The sequence below is a fragment of the Camelus dromedarius genome, chromosome 36 (genome assembly GCF_036321535.1).
Source record: "Camelus dromedarius isolate mCamDro1 chromosome 36, mCamDro1.pat, whole genome shotgun sequence".
In the NCBI taxonomy this organism is placed as follows: Eukaryota; Metazoa; Chordata; class Mammalia; order Artiodactyla; family Camelidae; genus Camelus; species Camelus dromedarius.
The window spans coordinates 5,267,259-5,290,324 of NC_087471.1; the positions used below are offsets into that span (position 1 = coordinate 5,267,259).

The 23,066-nt window shown below is 36.8% G+C and overlaps 1 protein-coding gene across 4 annotated transcripts in view; it reads left to right on the plus strand.

The window, feature by feature from the left end:
• Positions 1–4,085: 4,085 nt before the first annotated feature.
• Positions 4,086–23,066, plus strand: part of PPP3CC (protein phosphatase 3 catalytic subunit gamma) — a 69,785-nt gene continuing 50,804 nt past the window's right edge. For 2 of the 4 annotated variants that reach the window (XM_064482466.1, XM_031442235.2), the window contains exon 1: positions 4,087–4,414. In XM_064482466.1, the coding sequence (XP_064338536.1) occupies positions 4,366–4,414 (49 nt within the window). In that variant the 5' untranslated portion in view covers positions 4,087–4,365. Of the gene's footprint in view, positions 4,415–23,066 lie in introns of all 4 variants that reach the window. The other 2 variants (XM_064482467.1, XM_031442234.2) reach the window with 2 other exon arrangements.

The window sequence follows — 23,066 nt, forward strand, 5'->3', positions numbered from 1 at the left end:
TAGAACTGCCAATTAAGCATGAATCTTAGTAGTTTCAAATATTTAGTCAATTCTGACCAATGCAGGAAGTAAAAGGAAAGAGAATCAAATTCACCAATTAGGTAAAAATATGACTGACCCTAGTCAGGTGGACAGGTATACAAGCTGAGTGAAAAGGAACTCTCCGCTTATTGCTGGGAACTATTATTAATGTGAGACTAAAAACATTACCACCAGCACCACCAATAAATTGAAGTCTTGATTCATCAGAAAGAACTTGTTTGGGAAGGGAGGTTAATTAGAGTTTTCTTCTTTTTATATTTTTATTGAGTACTTCTAGATCTTTCATTTTGATCTGAGAAGTCAATCAGAAAGTTCCCCAAATGAATATTTAATGCTACTGGAAATAGGCCTGGACAACAGGCCTTTGAAAGAAATGAGCACTTAAAATTTTTTTTCACCTAGTTATAAAGTAATACTTTCTCACCATAGAAAATCTATAAAATATAGAAAATTGGGGGTTTTTGGTGGGGGGAGGTAATTAGGTTTATTTATTTATTTTTTAACGGAGGCACTGGGGATTGAAAAAATCGATTTTTATAAATGACTCTTAGTCATGCCACCAAGAGATGGCAACTGTTAACATGTTTTTCCTCATCAGCTAATGCTCCGTGGGGGTATGAACTGTGTTGGTTTTAGTTCATCACTGTATGCGCTACTTAGTGCAATGCCTGGCACGGCTGGCAGCTAATTGACATTTAATGAATGAAAGAATATATTAATATTTCCTTCTAGTCTTTTTATGTGTACGTTAGCTTCTTTGTTAATAAAATGGAGTCCATACTGTACATGATTATATTCTAGCTTTTTCACTTTTCATTACCTCTGGAGGCTTTTCTCATGCTATCAAATATCTTTTGAACCTAAAATATGATTTTTCATAATGTACAATGTCCCATCCAATGTCATACTTCATTTAACCATTTTCCTATGTAAAAGAAATAATATAATATGTACTGTTTTGTGTCTTGCTTCTTTTGTTCACCATAATGTTTCTGAGATTCATCCATACTGTTGCATGTATCAGTAATTATTTCCTTTTTATTAGCTGAGTAATATTCCACTATTTGGATAATTATTGCTGTTGGGTAAAATACCTAAGGGTAGAATTACTGGGTCATAGAGTAGGTGTATATTTAACTTTATAAGAAGCTTCCAAAGTAGCTGTAGCATTTTACTCTTCCTCCATTGATGTAGGAGAGCCCCACTTGTTCCCATCCATGCCAATGGAGTGATGAGAGTCTTTCATTTTAGCTCTCCTAAGCTAGTAAAGTGGTATTTCAATACGATTTATTTTGCATTTTCCTGATGACTTAATAATGTTGAGAATGTTTTCATTGGCCATAAATATATCTTCTTTAATTGATACAGCCAAATCCCTCTCCCAAGAAATTATGCTAACTTGTAATTCTAACAAGTGTTACCTTTTTAAAGTACTCTCCAATTTGCTATATGAAAAATGGCATCTTATTTTAATTCTCATATTTTATTACTTATGAAGTTGAATAGTGAGTTTTTTTCAGTTTTTTGGGGGGGGTTAATTACGTTTACTTATTTATTTTTATAGGAGGTACTGGGGATTGAACCCAGGACCTACACATGCTAGGCATGAGCTCTACCACTTGGGCTATACTCTCCCTCGACTTTTTTTTTTTTTCAATGAATTCTTTGTTCACGAGCTTTGTCCATACTTGTAGCGCTCTTCTATTGAACAGTGAGTTCTTTACTCTGACATGTAAGATAAACTGTTTTCCCAGGTTTGTGCCCTTTAATTGTGTTTTATCTTTTTCACATAGTCAAAAATCACATTCTTTTGTAATTCCTTTGATTACTTTTGAGCTTAGAAAGTCCTCTGAGTTCACTAAGTTGGTTTTGATCTGATAAATGTGCCGTGGTGGGGAAGGGGTGTCACCATCTACTGGCATTTAATAGCTCTAGAATTGCCACAATTATCCAAGTAGGATAACTTCTTCATTTTCTTCTAGACGTTCTATTTTATTTTTTTAAACATTTTTTTATTGAGTTATAGTCATTTTACAATGTTGTGTCAAATTCCAGTGTAGAGCACAATTTTTCAGTTATACGTGAACATACATATATTCATTGTCACATTTTTTTTTTCGCTGTGATATTTTATTTTTAACATGTTAAGTCTTTAAACTAGGTTCACTTTATTTTGATGTTATGGAGTGGCTCCAATTTGAGATCCCATCAGTCAGTTAATTTTTTCACTGCTATTATTGAATAATCCATCTCCACGTTGGCTTGCAATGTTTTCTTAAACTGTTTTTAGCCATCTTGTTTATGTTCTTCCAGATGTATTTTAGCATCTACTCTGCTGCAGGGACCAACTTTTTTGACCTTTAGACATTTACTCTGTTTGATAGCGTTGTGGAGCTCTGGTTACTTCTTAAGTGAAGAACTTCCTCGGGATACTGGACAATTCTCGAGTGGAAGCCTTAAGCCAACACCCAAGAAAACAGAACCAAAATCTATTCAGCTCCTGAAGTAATACAGCCTTGTTGGGGTTGCTATGAATGGCCTTAGGTAAAAACTGCAAGGCATAATTCAGACTCTGACTCCAGGGTATATCCTCAGCTCTCCTCCCAATACATAAATCTATATTAATGGGGTTTAGGTTTACCTCCTGTAGTCTTTTAGCTGGGAGCTGTCCAAAAGAATTTTATGCTATGATGGAAACGTCATATTCTACCATATCCAATAAGGTAGCCACTAGCCACAGGTAGTTACTGAGCATTTGAAATGTGGCTAGTGCACTTGAGGAAATGATTATTTAAATTTTATTTAATTTAAATGTACAGAACCACATCTGACTACTTATTGGTCACCACAGTAATTGTTAAGACTGGTTTTCCTGTTAAGTTGCATATACTTCCTTGGATCTTAGTTTCAATATTCCATTATCATGGCTAAAATCAAAATACTTTTGACTTTGCCAGGCACTATACTCGGTGAGGGAAGACAGTTTCTATTCTATTCGAGGGAAGATAGTTTCTAGAGTAGTAAGCCTAGAAGCTTACAATTTAAGGAAAGAAAGGTCAGTTTTTAACCTAGAGATCAGCCAGATTAAGACTCGATGGATACTTGCTCGTGTTCCACAGTAAGCGTGAGCGGGGAGGCAGGTACCGTGTCACTGCGTCAAAGGGGAGGACGGGGTTGCTTCTAACTGTGTAGATGACACGCAGAAGGTCAGTGCCTTGCACAGAGGAGGTCTGGCCCAGGGGCTCCCTGGAGCGACTGACGGTCCCCTTTCTTGTAAGTGGAAAGAAGTGAGGACATTGTGAAACCCAGCGGAGGGTCTTACCCACCCCCCACCCCCACTTGGAAACTGACACCGCCCCTCCCCTCCACTTCTGGATTGATACTAGGTTGGACGCGAACGTCCTTCTTCCTATACTGCCTTCAACAAATGTGACAAATCAGGGGTTTAAATGGGCTTGGTGACTGGCGGGAGGGGAAACTAGGGGAAGGAACGAGGTCAAATTGATAACGACTCCTAGAGACAGAGTTGGGGGCGGGGGAGACCCAGAGGAAAGGGAAGGAGGCCTCGGGTGGAAAGGACTCGGAGGGTAGGGTGGCCCCAGGGGGACAGGAGGTTCAGGGCCCCACCGAGCAGCTGCCGGGTCGCTCCGGCCGGGTCACAAGATGGCCGCTGCTCCGCTGGGGTTTTCGGTGCAGGACCAAGGGGCTGGCGTTCGGTGCTCCAGGCCCCGGCGGCGCAGGCAGCCGGGAAGGAGTCAGCTGCGGGGAGGACAGGCAGAGATGGCAAAACCGACTGTCGGAAGCTGGAGGAGAGGAAGGAAACGCGCGTGCGCCAGGCGCGTGTAGGGGCTGGGGGCGCGGGCCAAGGGCCTCCGCGCGAAGGGTAGAGTCAGGGTCACCGACCGTCCGGGACGCGAGGTCAGGCGGCCGCACCGGCCGGCGCAGCGGGGCGCGCGCTGGGCCTCGGCGCGGCGGCGGCGCGCGGGCCGCCGGGAAGTTGGGAGGGCGCCGGGCGGGAACGCGCGCGCGCGCACGCGGGCCCCGGCCGCGAGCAGCCGCGGCCGCCTGGGTTTCCTCCCTCAGCCGCGGTCGCGGGCGCTCCCGACTCGGCACGTCAGGAAGGAGCGGCCAGTGGGCCCGCATCGTGTCGGTGGGGTTCGAGGCCGGGCTGCCGCGGCCGCCTCCTTCTGGTGCCTGGGCCGCCCTGAGGAGCGGGGCCGGGGCGCAGCGGGCTGACCGGCCCCGGGGAGCCGAGACGGCTGGGGACGAAGGCGGAGGCGCACGTCTGGCGGTCTCCTGGACCGGGAGGAGGCCGAGGGGACCATGTCCGGGAGGAACCTCCACCTCTCCACCACCGAACGCGTCATCAAAGGTGCCAAGCGGGCCGGGCCTTCCAGTGGACCCGCGGGAAACAGCCCTCGGCCGGGAGAAGGCTCAGGGCGGGAGGGAGGGAGCTGAGGACGGGGGGCGGGAGGGCGGCGGGGGCCCGGGCTGCGCCCATCCCGGAGGAGGAGGACCTGGCGGGGGAGTGGGAGACGGGAGGCGGGCATCCCCACCCGGGCTGTCCCGGGGGGCGCCGGGCGTTTTCTGCTGCACCTGGACCCGTAGCTAGCCCGAGATGGCTCGTTTGTTTCCCCGTAGTGTCGGATTTCCAGGCAGGGTGGGGATTTCTTCTCCCACCGCCCCCAAAAGGGGCTGGATCCCTATCTTTTTTACGAGATATGATTCCTCTTTTCTAGTCTCTCGTCTGGTGAAGCCATCTAGGGTGATGCGGATAGGGAGTTCAGTAGACTCTTCCAAGTCAGATCCTTCTGCCCCTCCCCTTCTATAGGATCGGGTCTTTCTTGCCCCTTCCCCACCCTTTTTTTGGGATGGATACCATGTACCTTTTAGCCCACTTTCTCCAGCTCATCACAAATCACTGCTGTTATTAAAGGAAACAATATAGTGAAATAAATACAAATAATTCCATTTTATGATGTTTGAAAGGGATATACAGATTTCTTGACATGATGGCTGGGGTTTTATTTTCCTTTTGGCCATAGAGACTTGGAGAGTGATATTCTCTGATTCAGATGTCCAACGTAAACTAAAGTGTTCCTTACTAATGCTTATATGGTTTTACACTGTAGTTGTCTCTGCCCTTAAACGAAGAATAGTGGTTTGAACATAACCACTAATTTATGTGCCTCTTTTGTTCAGCCATAAGACTTAAGTACGACTCTTCTGAGTTTTAACACTCGGTATGAAAGCACTGTTTTATGAGAAGGGACTATACCTAGATCAGGTGTGTTAGTGGGCTCTGGATAAAGGGGTTAGCTGTAAGTGGGGAAAACTATTAAAATACTTTTATTTTTTCACTTTGGCAAATAGAAGGAGAAAGGAAACCAAAATTGGTGACAAGAAAACATTTTTTTTAAGGGTGAGAAAAATTACTGAATGTTCAACAAAGGGAGAGAATTTTACTGTTTAACTTAGGTCTTTTTCTCCCCCTAAAACACTAAGCATCATAAATGTTGATTGTCTACATTGTGTAAATTTAATGTGTAACATAGTTCTCCCCGGCCAAAGTCATCATCATAAGTGTTGATCATAAATGTTCATTATCTACACTATATAGTATTTGTTAAATATAATGGGATTTTTGAGATTTATCCACTCAGCATTTGTCTGGTATCATTAGGGACTTAAGTGAATTGTTCACATAACTGACAGCCCTTTAACTGCTAAATTATTTTGACCATTTTAATGTCAGTCTTTTTAGTATGTACCCATAAAAAGTATATAACCCTCTCAAGATTCAGAATATTCTAAACATAACCTTTTTTTGATAAATCAAGGTCACCGTTATGTACATTAATTTCTGTCCTGTGCAGTTAATATGGCCGGTGCATTCTGCTGTATAAGGGTGTTGGCAGTTTCCTCCTGAACTAAAATGACTCCTCATTGCTATACCAGTTTAGTGTTTTTGTCTGTTTTTAGTTTGTCTCCTCCAGTACTGTTCTCTATCTGTCAAAATATGACCTTCTAATCTGCCACTTCTAAGCTGAAGTAGGCAGGGAAACCAGATAAACCAGAATTATGTGTCAAGTCAGAATAAATAGGATCTGAGTGAAGCTTAGTGGCAGTCCTCAGACCTTCATGAATCTCAGATTCTGATCGCCATTGTAACATGTAATTTCCACCATAACATGCCATAAGATGGAAGGGAAAATTTTTAATGACTCTTTCAGACCCTTAAATATAGAAGTAAAGCAAAATAAAATGCAGTTAAAATGCAGGTGCTGGCTTATTACTAGGTATGCCCAGTTAAGTGAACACCTTCATAGTCTATGATTCAAATTTGCTTTTTGGCAAAATTATAAATTACTACATGTTGTTATAAGATTACTCTTAAATAACTGAAACATAAATGATTTCAGGCCCTTAGAATGTGTGGATTTATCTCATAGATAAAAACTATAGCATAAGAACTTGAACACAGCAATTTTGGCTTCTTGATTACTTATGTTGTTTTTTTTTCTGGATTTTCCTGAGTTTGAAGTATTGAGGTTTATTCTAAGAAAGTAAGGTGTCACTGTGTATATATAGCTAAGGTCCATTGTATTGGGTACTAAATCCTGACCTAATGTTATCTTGTCTGGCCAGAGTTGTCTGCATTTATTCACAGCTGGGGATCTTTTTCAGAGGTGAGACCACACCCCAGTTATTTTTGGTTCTGTCACTTCCTGTTAACTTTAAAGTCTCCTTAATTGTTTTGCTTGAGCAAATCTTGGCGAAGAGTGGGTGGGTGGGAGTGATTTGTATTTTAAGTGTGTTTTCAACAGCAACTTTCCTAAAATGAAGGACTAGATGGGTGGTTTTACTGCTGCTTCTGGAGCTTACTTGTGACCTTGCCTTCTTTTTTTTAACCTTGCCTTTTCACTTAAACTTTCTCTTCTTTTTTTGCTTCAGTAATCTCATCTGCAAAATGGGGTTAATAATACTTTGTTTGTCAAGCATCTCAGCCATGCAAATAGCATAACGGATGTGAAAAGCTTAGGAAAAGGTAGTATTATGAAACATGATAATAGTTTGATAATAGATCAGCAACTACATAAGCGTTTAGTAAAGAAATCATCAACATTGGAAAATATCAGAATTAGAAAGTGTGTAAGTTAGGAAACTGTCCCCAGCAGGAAAACACCTCTTCGAGGATACAAAGGACATGTGGGTGGATGGAATCCCATGGTGACAACGTATAAAGACCAGTAATACAATCCGCCTAGTACTTCCCTGGCAGCTGGTTTCTTCTCTAGCAGTTGAAGGTATTTATTTTGCGTTTAAAAATATAAAAATTCTTATGATTTCACTCATTCATTAAATGTGTATGGAGAGCCATCTGTAGTGTATTCCCAATAGGTGCTCATTTGTTTCATCTTTGTTTTAAAAATACTGTTTGTGTGAGCCTCTAGAACAGTCCATATGCACTTGGGGCATCACTACTGGTATCTGGAGTAGAAAACTAGAAACTCAAATAACTGAACTGTGAAAATCTTTCAGCTTGATTTTTTTTTTTTCTGGGTTCCAAGTTTCTTTTCCTGTTTGAGGGATTTTTTTTTCTTTGACAGTGATTTTTATTAAAAAAAAAAAAAAAGAATAATTTAGTCCTCTGGGCTGAATTTTTTCAGAAGCAAGAAGATTTCACCAGGAGCTACATGACAGATACGGAGAATCCATTGGAAGCTTGTTATCTGGCAGCCAAATGGATTTTAACAGAAAAGTCAGACTTCTTTTCAGTGGGTTGCTCTTATAGGTCTCCCATTCTCTTGGAATTCAAATATATAGTCACAGAATGTACTGTCATTTGTGGCACACTCTGGAGGCTGCTGATTCTTTAATATCCTGGCACTGGGAATAGTGTGGCTATGGCTTTCTTAAAAGATTTTAAGAACAGTAGTATGGGCAAAAATGGCATTTCCACGATGTACACTGAACCCCATTTCAGTCTCTGGCCTATTTCCCCTCTTGACTCCTCTTCTCCTTTTTCATATTATGAGAATGGATTTACCAAGGGTTAAAATTTTTTTCTTCTAAATATAAGCTTACCCTTGCTAATTATAAAATTTGAAAGGCAAAAGGGGAGAAAACAAAGGCTTCATATTTCCTCCTTCCAGAAACAACTGCTCATAATGCTTTTCAGGTACCGTTGACTCTGAACAACACAAGTTTGAATTGTGTGTCCACTTACACGTGGATTTTTTTCAGTAGTAAATACTACACTACCACATGATCCAAGGATGGCTGAATCCAAGGATGTGGACCTGCAGATAGGGAGGTAGCTAGGATAGGGAGGAACCACCGATGTATATACAGAAGACTGATTGTAAGTTGTACTTGGATTTTCTAGTGTGTGCATGGTTGGCACCCCTGACCCCTTCCTTATTCAGGAGTCAGCTATTTCCATCTGCTGGTATATTTTGAATTAAAGGAACACGGATGACATATTAAACCTTTTATTATGCAAATATTTCATATTATTTTAACACAAATATTGTACTTTTACCTAAATTCTTTCATAATGGTTTCAGTCAGCACGAAAATGACTTAAAAGTGCTTATGTCCATATTTTGCTGCTTATATTTTTAATCATTTGACACAATACCAACCCAGAAGAAACATTTTCAAGTATAAATATTCATTGTGAGCCTGTAGTTCACTCACATCTGTTGAATTTATCAACAGTATTTAAATTATGCTTAGTTTACCATTGTAATTAACAAGCTGCCAAACTATTTAAACATTGGAAATCAGTGCTCTTTGAGATTCACACCTCTGAGCAGAATTCTCAAACCTTGGAAAGGACATCGTAATTTAAACTTTTTTTTTTTTTTGAGCAGGAAGAAGGTTCTTTTTTACCGTATGATAATGGTTGTGATTGAAACCTTATTTATATTATTGATAATAAAGCTTTCTTCCATAAAGTAACATATTACCATATTTTACTGTAAAGTAAAAAAAAAAAATGTTACTGGATCATTGGAGAGACAAATGTTAAGGACTCATTACTTAAAGTGAATTAAAGAATTAATTAAAAACCTTTTCCTAAGCAGTATCTGGTAATAGAATATCTTTCCATTAAGGTGACATTTTGGGGAAAAGCTAACTTCTAGATATATATGCCTGTGAGAGACAAGATTGTTCAGCTAATTCTGGTACTTGGAGTCGTTTGGGGGCTCTGCTGCTACTTAATTGTTAAAGGACTAATGGAAATAAAGGGGTGACTTTTAATCATTATCGTCCTTTGGTACAATCATTAATAGAATATAACACTGTATTTTAAAGTTTTCATGTCTAAATTTTCGCTTTATTTTAAATTGCATAACTGAGGTCTAAAAATTTCAACCCAACCTAAGTGATACCTGACTTAGTTATCTTTATAATCTACCTAATTAATTACATGTATGCAGAGAGAAATTTTAATTCCCTGTATTCAGTTTTATTTTGTTGGCAAACTAGTGTTTTATCATTGGTGTCTTGGTAACTAGGATCTCTAGGCTGGGTGACAAAAAAATATGCTATATAAGCTGGCCAAGGCAATGTGTGTCTTTGATGGTCATTATTAGTTTTATTGAATGCTAACAATTCATGTTTTTGTGCAGTGTCTAGACAATAGCCCAAGAGAGTGAAATTCTAAATGAAATGAACACTAGGAAATAATTTGAGAATTCATTCAAGAATTACCTATGTAATCCTTCGCTAAAAGTGTTTAATCTGTATCCAGTTATAGTAAACAATCAGACAAATCCAATTTATAGGACTTTCTACAAGACAACTGATCTGAACTCTTCAAAAATGTCAAAATGATGAAAAATAAAAAAGGCAAAAGGACTATATTCGAGGTAAGAGAAGATGAAAGAGGAGTGACGGTCAAGTACAGTGCCAAGCCTAGATAGGGAAAATTAAAAAGCCATAAAAGACATCTTGGGGCCAACTGGGGGTATTTTAAAATGGAGTACACATTAGATACATTATATCAATTGTCTTGGGTGTATGAAACAGTATTGTGGTTATAAAGGAGAATATTTTTATTCTTAGGCAATACCTGATCAAGTATTTAGGTTGAAATGTTATGGATGTCTGCAATTTGCTTTCAAATGGTTCAGAAAAAAAAAGTTATGTGTTTGTCAAGAGAGAAAGCAAAAGTGGCAAAATGTTTACCATGGTTGTACGGATAAAGGGTAAATGGATGTTCATTTTACTATTTTTAACTCTTTAATAGGATTTCGGTTTTTCAAAATATGAAGTTGGGGAGAGAAAAAAGAATACAATTAAGAAATTTCTCAAAGCAACTAGGCCTGGGAAAGGCACGATCATATTTGAGTATTCAGTGGTGTCTTAGAGAAGGCAAACTAAAAAAAAAAGAACATGAGTTTTAAAGTACACTGTAGCAGGGGAGGAGGGTATGGCTCAGTGGTGGAGTGTGTGCTTAGCATGCATGAGGTCCTGGATTCAATCCTCAGTACATCTATTAAAATAAATAAATAAACAAACCTAATTCCCTCTCCCGCCCCAGTTAAAATACGTTACAGCTGATGTGGAGTGGAGGCAACTTGTTTAGCAGGAAAAGAGGTTGTTGCAGTTACATGATGGGGCTTGGAAGAACATGCAGAAGTAAGGATGAAGAAACAGAGTACATCTGACTATGGAGTTGAGAGGATGGGTAGACTGGAAGTTTTGGAGAACTGGAAGAGGTAAAATGAAGAAGAGGAGAAGGAAGAGGGCTAGCTGAAGACCACTAGGGCAGGTGACAGTGCCTCCATTAAGGAGAAAGCAGGATTATTTTGATGGCTCTGTGTTTTAAAACAAACACCCAAAAACTGAGGCTTCGTCACTTTATGAATATAATCCAAAATTATAGATAATTCAAGCATTACCCAGATGGATACTGTGATAGATTTGTTTCTATTTTATTGGCCAGATTGAAGTGAGTAGAGTGGTAGAAGGATAAAATAAATATCAAAAAGCACTAATAAGGAAAGGAGGTAGAAAGGATTTTCAAAGTGTGTTTCCCATCCCTGTTAATCACACCACTTACCCATTTAGTCACTGGCTCAGATGACAGGGCTGGGAGTCAGGCCAGACTCCTTATCCCCTTGACTTCATGTCCCATTCTGCCAGACTCAGTTCTGTGGACTTCTGGTCTCTACATAACCTTCTGCTTCATCTCCTTCTCTTACTTCTCGCTTATGCTATGCAGTAGCCTCTTGCTAGGGCTGTTTAGTTTCCACGCTGCCCTCGTGATCTGCGGATAATGTAAAGGATCATTCTTGTGCGTGAAATCCGTCATGAGCACTTCCAGCCCGTAGGATAAACTCTAACTTTGTTGATGTAGAAGTTCCCTTTGTGTTAAACCTCTAACCTTGTGTTACTTCCTCCTCATTTCACACTTCCATTCCCAAACCTCCTTTCCTATTACTCATATTTCCCTAGAATGCCATGTTTTGGTTTATCTGTGAATGGGTTCTTTGCATTACTTCTATGTAGAATCTTATCCCCTAATTTACTAGCCCTATTTGTCTTTCAAGATTTAGCCAAGAGGACATCGAGAAGCTTTTTCTCCTTTACTAGGAGACTATATGAGTAATGGTTTAAGAACATGGGCTTTGGAGTCAGATGTACCTGAATTCACATTCTGCCTCTTTTAGTATCTGCATGACCTTGGACAAATCACTTAACTTTGTTTTAATCACAGTTTCCCTGTCTGAGGAAGAGCGATAATAAAACGTAGCTTGTAGGACAGTTGTTTTTATTAAAAAACACGAAGTGTAGTGGCAGGCATATAGTAAGCTCTCCGTAATTGTTAGCTGCTATCATTGTCATCAGGAGGGTTAGATACTGCCTCCTGTATGCTCCCCTGAGCAGTCTCATTGCTTTACAAACTTCATTAAATATTTTTATGTTCACTACTCATTCTAATTAAAAAAATTTTTTTAAATGGAGGTACTGGGGATTGAACCCAGGACCTTGTGCATGCTAAGCATGCACTCTACCACTAAGCTATACCCACCCACCTCCATTCTAATTTCTAATTAGAAATTCTTTCTAATTCATTCTTTATTTATTCTGAGCTGTTCTCTTCAAGTGCAAGGACCATATATTCTTAATGCTGAATACGACACCCAGCACAGAGGTGCTCAGTAAATGTTTAAGTAAGTGAAAGCATAAGAAGATTATTTTATTGAAGACAGTGCAGGAAGGAGCGTAGGCTAATTATTGGTCATGTGACTTTGGTTATTTTTCCTTGGTTCATGTTTAGAATAGGAGATAACAGTACCTACCTCAGAATTTAAAGATTGTATTTCATATTGTATTATGTAACGTGCTTAGCATAGTGCCCATAGTCGGTGCTTAAAAAGTGTTAGCTATTCTTTATCCATTTGACTTTAAGTGGTATATGTGAAATGATAGTTTGAGCGTTGTATTTTATATTTTCCAACCTTAATCTCCTTAGCTTTTGAAAGGACTTAAGCCTAAAATGCTTAATAAAAATGGTGAAAATTTCCTTTTCTATAGTATAAATAGAATTTTGGAAATCATGTATTCATAAGCAGATATTTGATGAGTTTCTACTACAAGCAGCACATTTCAGGGTTATCTTCAGAAGCTTAAATGCTGTGTTGAAAAGTACTCAGTGTAGCATATGATAACCTCCCAAAAATGTAACAGAAAATTAGAACGGTGGAGCTTTTTATGACTAATACCACTGGGAAAAGCAGATGACTAAACTGTAGGCTATACCTGGTGTGAAATGTTTGCTCCTTCACTCTATAAATTGATAATCCTTTCAAGTTTAAACTTTGTCGATCAGTGGCCTTAAAAGGGTAAGAATTTAATTTGTGGGTTTTTTTGTGTGTATATGCCTAGGTACGTTTTATTCTTGTGACCTAAGGCTTTGTGGAAGTTTGAAAATAAAATAGGATAGTTTTAGTGAATGGCCAGGGTATAAAGGTAATTCACGGATTTACTTGTGAAAGCAGATTTTATTATTGTGCATTGTTTTGTTGAAAACATATGATGTCACTTTAAAGTTCTTGTTTCTGCAGACTCGGGAGTTCTGGGACTATCGAAGAACAGAGGGAATAATCTCAAAAAGCTTGAAATTACAATTCTAATAGGTTATGAAAGTGTCTGAAAGGTACATATGACTTTCACTAATAATATTTAATATAACCTCTTAAGCAGTGTTTAACTGGTTCATGATTGGAAAGGCAGGTGAGTAGATTAGGAAATAAGTCCGCAAAAGTAGGGCAGGCTTGCTGGCTTAAAATAGGAATGAAAGCAGGGTTATTTGTAGTGAACAGAGATAGCTATTTAGGTAAATCCTAGAGCCCCATGAGGGTAAGACCATACGGTAATCTAAAAATAATAGCTTATAGGCCAGTAACTTTTAAGGTTTATCTTTTATACTAGCTGTGGGCTTACAGTGGTCGTCACCAATGTGGCCTTTCTCTTTTTTGCAGGTCTGCATCAGATGTTGGGCTGATGAAAATACGTATCATTTGTGTAGTGGGTGCATACTGTAGCAGTATACTGAATTGAATTTGACCATGAAAAGGCTGCAGAATTTCTTCAGTGTACTTTAGGAACTTAGTTTTTAAACCTTACTAGATTTTTATTTTGATAATTATAGACTCACAGGATGATACAAAGAAATATACAGGATAGTCCTGCACATCCTCCCCTAGGTCTCTTCCAGTGTCAGTATCCCATACCGCCACAGTACAGGACCGAAAAACTGACGTTGGTACAATCCAGAGAGTTTATTCAGATTTGACCAGTTATACACAGACTTGTGTGTGTGTGTGTGTGTGTGTGTGTGTGTTACAGCTCTGTGCAATTTCACATGTGTGGAACTACCACCACAATCAAGGTACGCAACTGAACTATCACCACAAGACTCTGGACTCTTGTGTTACTTCCCCTTTGTAGCTAAACCCATCCCCTGTAGAAACTCATTTTTATAGTTTGGTTATTGTTCTGAATCATGTGCAAACCTGATTTGATTAGAGTTTTTGCTTCTGAGTTGGAAGCATTGTGAAAATGATTTTTATTGAAATACAGGTAATCTAACTTCAACTGACTCATGGTTAAAAAAAGTTAGGTTGAAATATGTTAGCAATTTGGGAGCACTAAAAACTTTCTTGGAGATATATATATATATATATAAGCCTATATATATATATAGGCTTAAAATAATGATTCTGAACTCTGGTTACCAACCAGAGTCACCTGTAGAGCTTAAAAAAAAGGTGAAGAAAATATGGGTACCTTGGCCTCATTCCAGATAAATTTGGAAAGCAATGTTGAATATAAAAATGCAGGTTGCAAAAGGACACACAGTATGATACCACGTATGTAAAAATTATGAATATACTGTATTTTGTGTGTGTGTATATATATGTATATATATTTGTGACAAAATTATATACATATGAGAAGGATACACAACTACTTAAAGGTACTAATTACCCCTGGGTGGAAGGAAAAGGATGGAGGCTGCCTTCAGTTATATCTGTAACACTTTAGTTCTTAAAAAATATTTGAAACAGATACGGCAAACTTAATATTTTAAACCTACATGATAGGTGCATGGGTATTTGTAGTATTTGTATTATTTCCTATTCTATTTTATGTAAAATTATTATTTGAAATATTTCATTAAAAATATACATACATACAATATATTACATGTATGTCTGGAATTTGCTCTTTTCTCCTTTTTAGTATACTTTCTGTTTATTTTATTTTGGTGCCCAGAGTGGAGTGCTGCTGTTACAAACACTTAAAAATGAGGAGGTGGCTTTGGAACTTCCAGCATATCCAGCTCAAGGTTCAGTGCCCTTTCCCATGCCCTTCCTTCGTTTCTGTAGCCATCTGCTGAAAACCCCTGTATAATCCTCCATACTGTCTGTACAATGCAGCGTGTTGCATAACTGTTCTGTGTTGATGTTATATCTTGTTTTATATTAATTATTTTGTCTGCTTAAATAGAACATACATTTCTTTAAGGTAGAATCCATGTGTTAAAATTGTATAATCTACACATTACCTACACAGTGTGAGCACGTAGTAGATGCCAAATAAATAGGGAATTCTGTAACTTAGTATATAATTACCTCCCTCATATTTTTGAATTTTACTCAAAGAACCCTTCCAGCTCTTTGTCTCCTTCAGATTTCAGAACTTCAGGTTTTAACAAATATCACTATTATCCAGGATTTTAGGAAGCCCTGTTATAGTCACTTAGATTTATTCAGTTATTGAATGTTTTGTTTAACTGTGAATTCTGTAGTATCTAGAATTGTGTAAAATCCTTTTGTTTTCATAAGAGTGTATCTTGCATATAAATGTTACTTGTTGCGTGTTACATCTGCGTAGTTCTCATTTGAACTTAAATTTAAGTGGCTTCTCAGGGAGATAATTTTCAGTCTAACCTGTCTTTTATTACTTTGATTTATGTATTAAGAAAAAGTATTAGAGATTTATTTGGTAAAGCACTATAGCCAAAGAGCTTAGTCTCTGGAATCAACTGACCTGGGATCAAATTCTAGCTCCTCCAGTTACTAGTTGTGAGATTTTTGACAAAGTTTCTAATTTCCCTAAACCTTGTTTCCACATCTGTCAAATGGGGATAATAATACTTCATAGAGTATTATGATGTTAGATGAGACAATATATGTAAAGTCCTTAGCATAATGCTTATCGTGTAGTTAGCACACAACCAATAAACATGCTCACTGTTACTACTGCAACTCCAGTTAAGAAAATTGAGGGGAGAGGATACAGCTCAGTGGTAGAGTGCTTGCTTAGCATGCACGAGGTCCTGGGTTCAATCCCCAGTATCTCCATTAAAATAAGTAAATGAGAATAAATAAATAAAAATTACCTCCCTCCAAAAAAATTTTTTTAATTGAAAAAAAGAAAATTGAAATCTGAAACCTATATTGAAAAGCGTCTTTTGATACTTTTGACAGCACAACATGAATAATTCAGCATCAGAGATTTTAGCTAACTTGTTATTAGCAAACTGAATGTATTAATAAATAGAGGAATGCATTATTACCAAGGAGGGTTTAATCTCAGCAATGCAAGTTTGGGTTAACATTTGAAAATCAATTAATATAATTATATATTAACAGAATAAAGGAGAAGATGCATTTGATTACTTCAGTAAATTCAAAAGAACTATTTGACAAAAATTCAACACCTCATTTATGATTTAAACAAAATACCTCTAAAAAACTCAAATTCTCTCTAGAAATAGAGGGAACTTCCTCAGCTGATGATCATTTGTGAAAATCCTATAGCTAATGTCATACTTAATGGTAAACTATTGAATGTCTTTCCCCTAAGATTAGGAATAATATAATAATCATCTTTCTTGCCACGTCTGTTCAATGTTGTAACTAGTAGTGCTAGCCACTGAAATAAGGCAAGAAATAGAACTAAAAGACATACAGACTGAAAAGGAAGTAAAACCGTCTCTATTTGCAAATTGCAAGATTTTTCATATAGAAAATCCCAAGGAATCTACAAAATAACTATTAGTAATTAAATTTAGCAAAGGCAAAGGATATAAAGTGAATATACAAGAAATCAACTATATTTTTATATACTATCAGCAAACAATTAATACATGAAATTAAAAAAAATTCTTAGAATATCAACCAAAAACCATAAAATAGTTAGGAATAAGTTTGACAAAAATATGTAAAATCTCTGCACTGAAAACCACAGGACATTGCTGAGAGAAATTTAAGACTTAAATAAAGAGAGAGTTATAGCATGTTTATGAATCAGATAATACAGTATTATTAAGATGTCAGTTCTCCAAACTGATTTATAGATACAGTGCAATCTCAGTCAAAACTGCAATAGTATTTTTAATAGAAATTAACAAGTTGATTCTAAAATTTACACAGGAAAAGGCCGAGAATAAGCAAACCAGTTTTGAAAGGGAAGAACAAAGTTGAAGGACTCACACTACCTGCTTTCAAGACTTCCTGTAAAGCTACCGTAATCAAGAGAGGGTGGAAAAGGTAAAAGGCTAGAGATACAGGTAAATGGAATTGAGTAGAGTCCAAAAGTAGACCCACGCATAAATGGTCACTTGATTTTTGGCAAAGCAATTCAACAGTGAAAAGAAAGACTTCACAATAAATAGTGTTGAAACAACTGGATAGCCATATGGAAAAAGTGAAATCTGACACTTACCCTATACAAAAATTAATATTGGATCATAGACCTAAATGTAAAAGCTGAAACTCACCATTTTTATTAACTTCTAAAAGAAATCTTAGAAGAAACCTTTGTAAGCTAGGGTAGACAGAGTTTTCTTAAGTGCCAAAAAAGCATCAGTTATAAAACTGATAATTGGACTTTATCAAAATTAAAATCTTTTGTTCTTATAAATATGTTTTGCTAAGAAAATGAAGAGGCAAGCCATGGACTGGAGAAAATATGTCTGTCTTACAATGGACTTGTATCAAGAATATGAAAAGAACTTAAAATTCACTAATGAGAAGCCAACCAGCAGAATTAAAAAATGAACAGAAGATTTGAACAGACAAGTCACAAATGAAGATGTACAAATGGTCAATAGCATACAAGAAGATATTCAACATCATTAGCTACTGGGGAAATGCAAATTAAAACCACAGTGAATTACCCACTGCACATCCATCAGAGTGGCTGAAATTGAAAAAGACAATTACCAAATTATGACAAGGATGTGGAGTGACTGGAACTCTCACGCACGGTTGGTGGGAATGGAAAGTTGTATGACTGCTTGGGAAAATTACTTGGTGGTTTCTTAATATGGTAATTATACACCTGTCATCCTTCCCTGGCATCCCACCCCTAGGTATTTACCCAAGGGAAATGAAAACATAAAATCTAAACACAAATGTTTATAGCAGCTTTAGTCATAATAGCCAAAACCAGGAAATATCAGCAGGTAAATGGTTAACTGCGATATGGTGTATCCTCACAATGGCATACCACTCAGCAGTAAAAAGATACGAACTGCTGATAACACAGATGAATCACAGAATCGCTATGCTTATGAAAACTACTGGACACAAAAGACTGTACACTGGGCAGTTCCATTCATATAAAACTAGAAAGTGCAAATTTATCTGTAGTGACAGAAAGCAGATCCGTGCTTACCGGGTGCTAGAGACAGAGGAGAGGATCTTTTGGGTGTAGTGGAAATGTTTTATATTTTAATAATGGTTATGCTTTGACAAACAGAGACGTGTCAAAATTTATTGAATTGTGCACTTTGGTAGGTGTAATTTATTGTACTTAAATACACCTCAATAAAGCTCATTTTAAAAAAATAAGTCATGGAACCTGTACGCTAAAAATTATACAGGATTTAGTGCAAATGACTTACTTTGGCTAAAATGAAATCACAGGTTGTTAGGCTACTGCAAAATTGAACTGAAACCCTGAGAGAAGGAAATAAATGGAGACTCCCCATGAACGAGGGACTAGTAGTTTGCTTTAGAAGGATACAGTTTACTTTGAAACATTGCCTGGAGTTGAAATGCCTCCTTTTAAAAGTATGCTTTAAGGATAAAATGTTTGCACTTTATGCTAGCTTTGCTACGTGGGTGTATCTTTAGTCATCTTTTGTACTTACAAAGACAAAAAGAAAAATGAGCAAAGGATATGATGTTTATAGATAATTTATAGATGAATAAATTCAGATGACCAATAAACGTGAGCTTATAGTTGTGTAAACAAAGATATGTGTTGCCACTTTATTCATAATAGCAAAAATAAAAAATAAGAATAACTGCAATGTTTAATAATAGCAGATTAGTTAGATAAATTATATTATTTCCATGATGCAAATTGAGAGAGTTCTATTGTAGAAGAATATTTGTTGGTGTGAGGTAATTTTAGTAGTTTAATAAAAATTCAAAAGACAGATTACAGTATTGCATAGAGTATTATAAAGTATTTAAATATTAAAAAGATTAAGATACACACCAAAATTTTAATAGTGGTTATCTTTGGTGGATGGCATTTTAAGAGATTTGTTTTTGTGGTAGTTATTGTTTTTTGTGCTCTTTAGTTTTTTAAAAATTCTTTTTTTAAAAATAGAAGTAGAGTTGATTTATAATATTGTGTTAGTTTCAGGTGTACAGGATAGTGATTCAGTTATATATGTATATTTTTCAGATTATTTTTCATTATAGGTTATTACAAGGTATTGAATATAGTTCTCTGTGCAATACACTAAATCCTTGTTGCTTATCTGTTTTATATATAGCAGTTCGTATCTGTTATTAAAAAACTCTTTTGGGGGGGAGGGTATAGCTCAGTGGTACAGTGCATGCCTAGCATGCATGAGGTCCTGGGTTCGATCCCCAGTACCTCCATTAAAAATAAATAAATAAATAAATAAACCTAGTTACCTCCCCCTTAAAAAAACCAAAACCAAAATTCTTTTATATTGAGTATATAGTATGTCTGATGCAGAGAAATAGATAAAGAATAACTTGAAGATGAGCAGGTTGAACATTGATACTACATGTGTATTCATTATGCTGTTCTTTCGATTTTTGTAAATTCTATGCTTGAGAATTTTAAAAAAGTTTTAAAATAGCTTGAAGATCTTCACTTTATTTACAGCACTGTATGAGCTGTATTTATCAAGCAGAGCCTTACTTATGAGGCTATGTGATGGCAGGTTAAGTGGTCCTTAAATCTGATTTTTCCCCCTTTTGGTGTGTGTTAATTTAATCATACAAATATCATTTTAAAATTTATTTTATTTTTTAATTTGATTTTAATAAACACATAGTATAATAAAAATTTTGTTCCCATTAGATATAAAGCTAATTATCACCTCTAACTGCTGACTGATTTAGATTCAGTTTCCAAACAGGAAGCGATTTTGAGTTTTGACGCAAAGATCTGTTGATGATGTGCTGGCGATCCATTAATGGTCAGTAATCTTTCTAGCCTTGTGGAAACAGGTTGTGAACTTTCCTCTCTGACAACCAGCAATACTCTGATTCCTGGGTTAGTTGCAACCAGACTGGATATTGGTGGTATTATTGTTCATTGATTCATTTATAATAGGGTTATATACATTTCTAACTTCTAATTTTATTTATTTTTTGAATAAGTAATACAATAATATGGTATAAAAATTTAAAAGGTATGTAGCAAAAAGTTTTCTTCCTGTCCCTCCCTCCCTAACTCTGGGCTACCAGTTCCCTGCCTAGGGGATGTTAAGCCTCCTCCCCAAGACCATGAGGAACACATCTGTTATCTTATCAAAACTAAGTTACATTTAGCTTGTTGCAGCAAGGATTAACATACTAGAATAACCGTGGGGCATCTCAGAAGGAAGGAGTTAGGAGGACATACAGGGTTTTAGGAGCTGAGATTAGTCAGGGAGTGATTTTAGGATGGAAGTTGGTAGTCAGGGCAGGGACTGGCTTGAATATGTAATTTAGGTGAGTTGCGGAAATAATCAATGGTTTTATCTTTAGTACACATGAGTCCCTGAGCAGTTACTGTCAGATAAGTTTGTCCATGGTACTGGAACATAATGAGCCAATGTTTAAAAAAAGTTAAGAGCTTTGATAATCTGCAGAGCACATTGTGGTTTGGTTCATTTGGTTCACTTTATCTGACTTTTAAGTCATAGTGTTTTTCTATTTCTTTTTTTTTTTATTTGAAGTATAGTCAGAATCAGTTTTTCAGCATTTGGGAGCAATTTGTGGTTTCTGTTTCGATTTCTCTCTTTGCTTCTGATCATTTGTTAACAAAGCTGGATGATTTACCATTTAGGGGAAGTGCTCAGTGAAGCTCTGTACCATTGTTAGGTTATGAATGTTTATCAAGCTTTTCATGGTAGTAATTTTGACCTCTGTAAGCACCAAGCCATTTTGTTCTTTTTCTTAGATGACATCTGTTGAATCACTTGGCATAATGACTGATTGTACCATTTAAGACTCTGGAGATCACACATCCAGCATCTGTAACAAGATAAAAATCTCAAACAAGAATTACTAAAGTTTGAAATGATGTCCCATATATCCCATATCTTGTTTGGATCTCCCTTTGGTAACCAAGTCATTTTTTCCCCTTTAACTTGAATATGAATTATTCACCTTGGCCAGTATCTGAAGAATTAGTCCTGCATTTGGTGATTATCAAGGATAAAGGTCTTGGTAGTACTAAGAATAAAGGGCAGGGTGTTAATTGACAGTCTAGAATCTTGACCCAGCAGAAAGAGAAAAAAATAGCCAAGAGGATAAAGGGCAAATCATGCAAAGGGCATGGTAATCAGTGGCTTCTGGCATCTGGGAGATTGTGTTCTGTTGATCTTGGACATAAACAGTCTACTCACATTGTCTTCTGCTTTTGGACCAAAGCAGTTCTGGAAATCCTAGCTCAGTGTCTGTCCAAAGCAATGATGTCAGTAATATACATAATTAATTTATTCTCTCTAGTATTAATAAATACAAGAGCATGATGCATACCTTTACAGAAGTTCTTCTGGCATGTCTCCGCAAGGCTCTGTTCTTGATCTTTAGATTCTAGCTGGGAACTTCAGGTGAATGTAAGCAAGAAGCAGAAACTACTTGTAGATGTTGAAGTCTATAAGCTGTAGTTAATTTATTATATTAACCAGCCTTATCAGAATGGAAGAAAGTGGGATCTTCTATTAAAATGCATGATCCGTTTTATAAGGAGTCAGTCACTGATTATTCTGAAAGTAAGAATATGTTACGAACAGAGAGGACATTGACGAACCTCCAGGCCTTTGATTTATCCTATACAATGTATTATGAATTTCACCAATACAGGCTTATTTAAACCTAGAGATAAAATCTTTTTGCAGCTAGCTATTGTGTCAGTCTTTGTATATAAATATATCTTTAACCTGAAAGATGTGCAAACATTGAAGCATTATCTACTTTTTAACACATTTTACATGTACATGATTAATCTAGGAAGGCTGAACTCTTTTTGTTGGGTTTTTTATATTCTTTTAACCCAATTTTAATAAAGCAAAGAGCTCTCACAATAGTTTTGAGTTAATTAAAATTTGGAGAATGCCAAACAGAACTAATAATTTCTATAATCCTTTAAAAATATTTTTAATAAGGTAAAGGATCAAATCTTTGTGTTACCTATGGTCATTTAGTATAAACCCAAAGATATTGTAGATGTGAGAAACATCTTCACAGCTTTATTATTCTGAATTTGGAGAAGAACAAAATCAAAGAGAATAGTTATGTGACAAAATGTAAGTCATGACTATCTGAAGGTTACAGGCAGTGTCTTTAAAAACACAGCAATAAGTGACAGTGTTTATTAGGAATGTTCACTTTTTTCCAAAAGTAAGAAACTTAAAAAAAAAAGATTTATGAATTTGTCAAAAAGCACAGAGTTAACAGAATATTTTGATGATTTAAAGAATGTCTTCTCTGGGCACAGAATATTTGCTTTTTTAACAGAAAGAAAATCAAATTCTAGTTTTACTCTATTTGTTTATTATTCATGAAAGAATTTGCATTAAAAGGATTTATAAGCCTTTATTCCTTATGATAAACCCCTCACATTTGACCAGTTTCATTGAAAATTTTAACGTACTTTTTATTCACAATTTTTTTGTAGCTATTGCAAACCCAGACAAATAAAGTATACTTATTCTCAGACTTTCTAACCTTATGGTAAACTGTCTAATTTGTCTTTCAGTATATTCTTTTACATTTTGGCACAATCAGAAATTTTTCTTTTTTTTTCTTTCCAGCTTTATTGAGATGTAATTGACATATAACACTGTGTGAGTTTAAGGTGTACAATGTGTTGATTTGATACACTTATGTACTGCAAAACGGTTACCACCATAGCTTTAGCTAACGACGTATAACACCATATAATTACCATTTCCTTTTTGTGGTGAGACAGACATTTCTTATTTTGAGACAAAATTATTCTCTTTATTT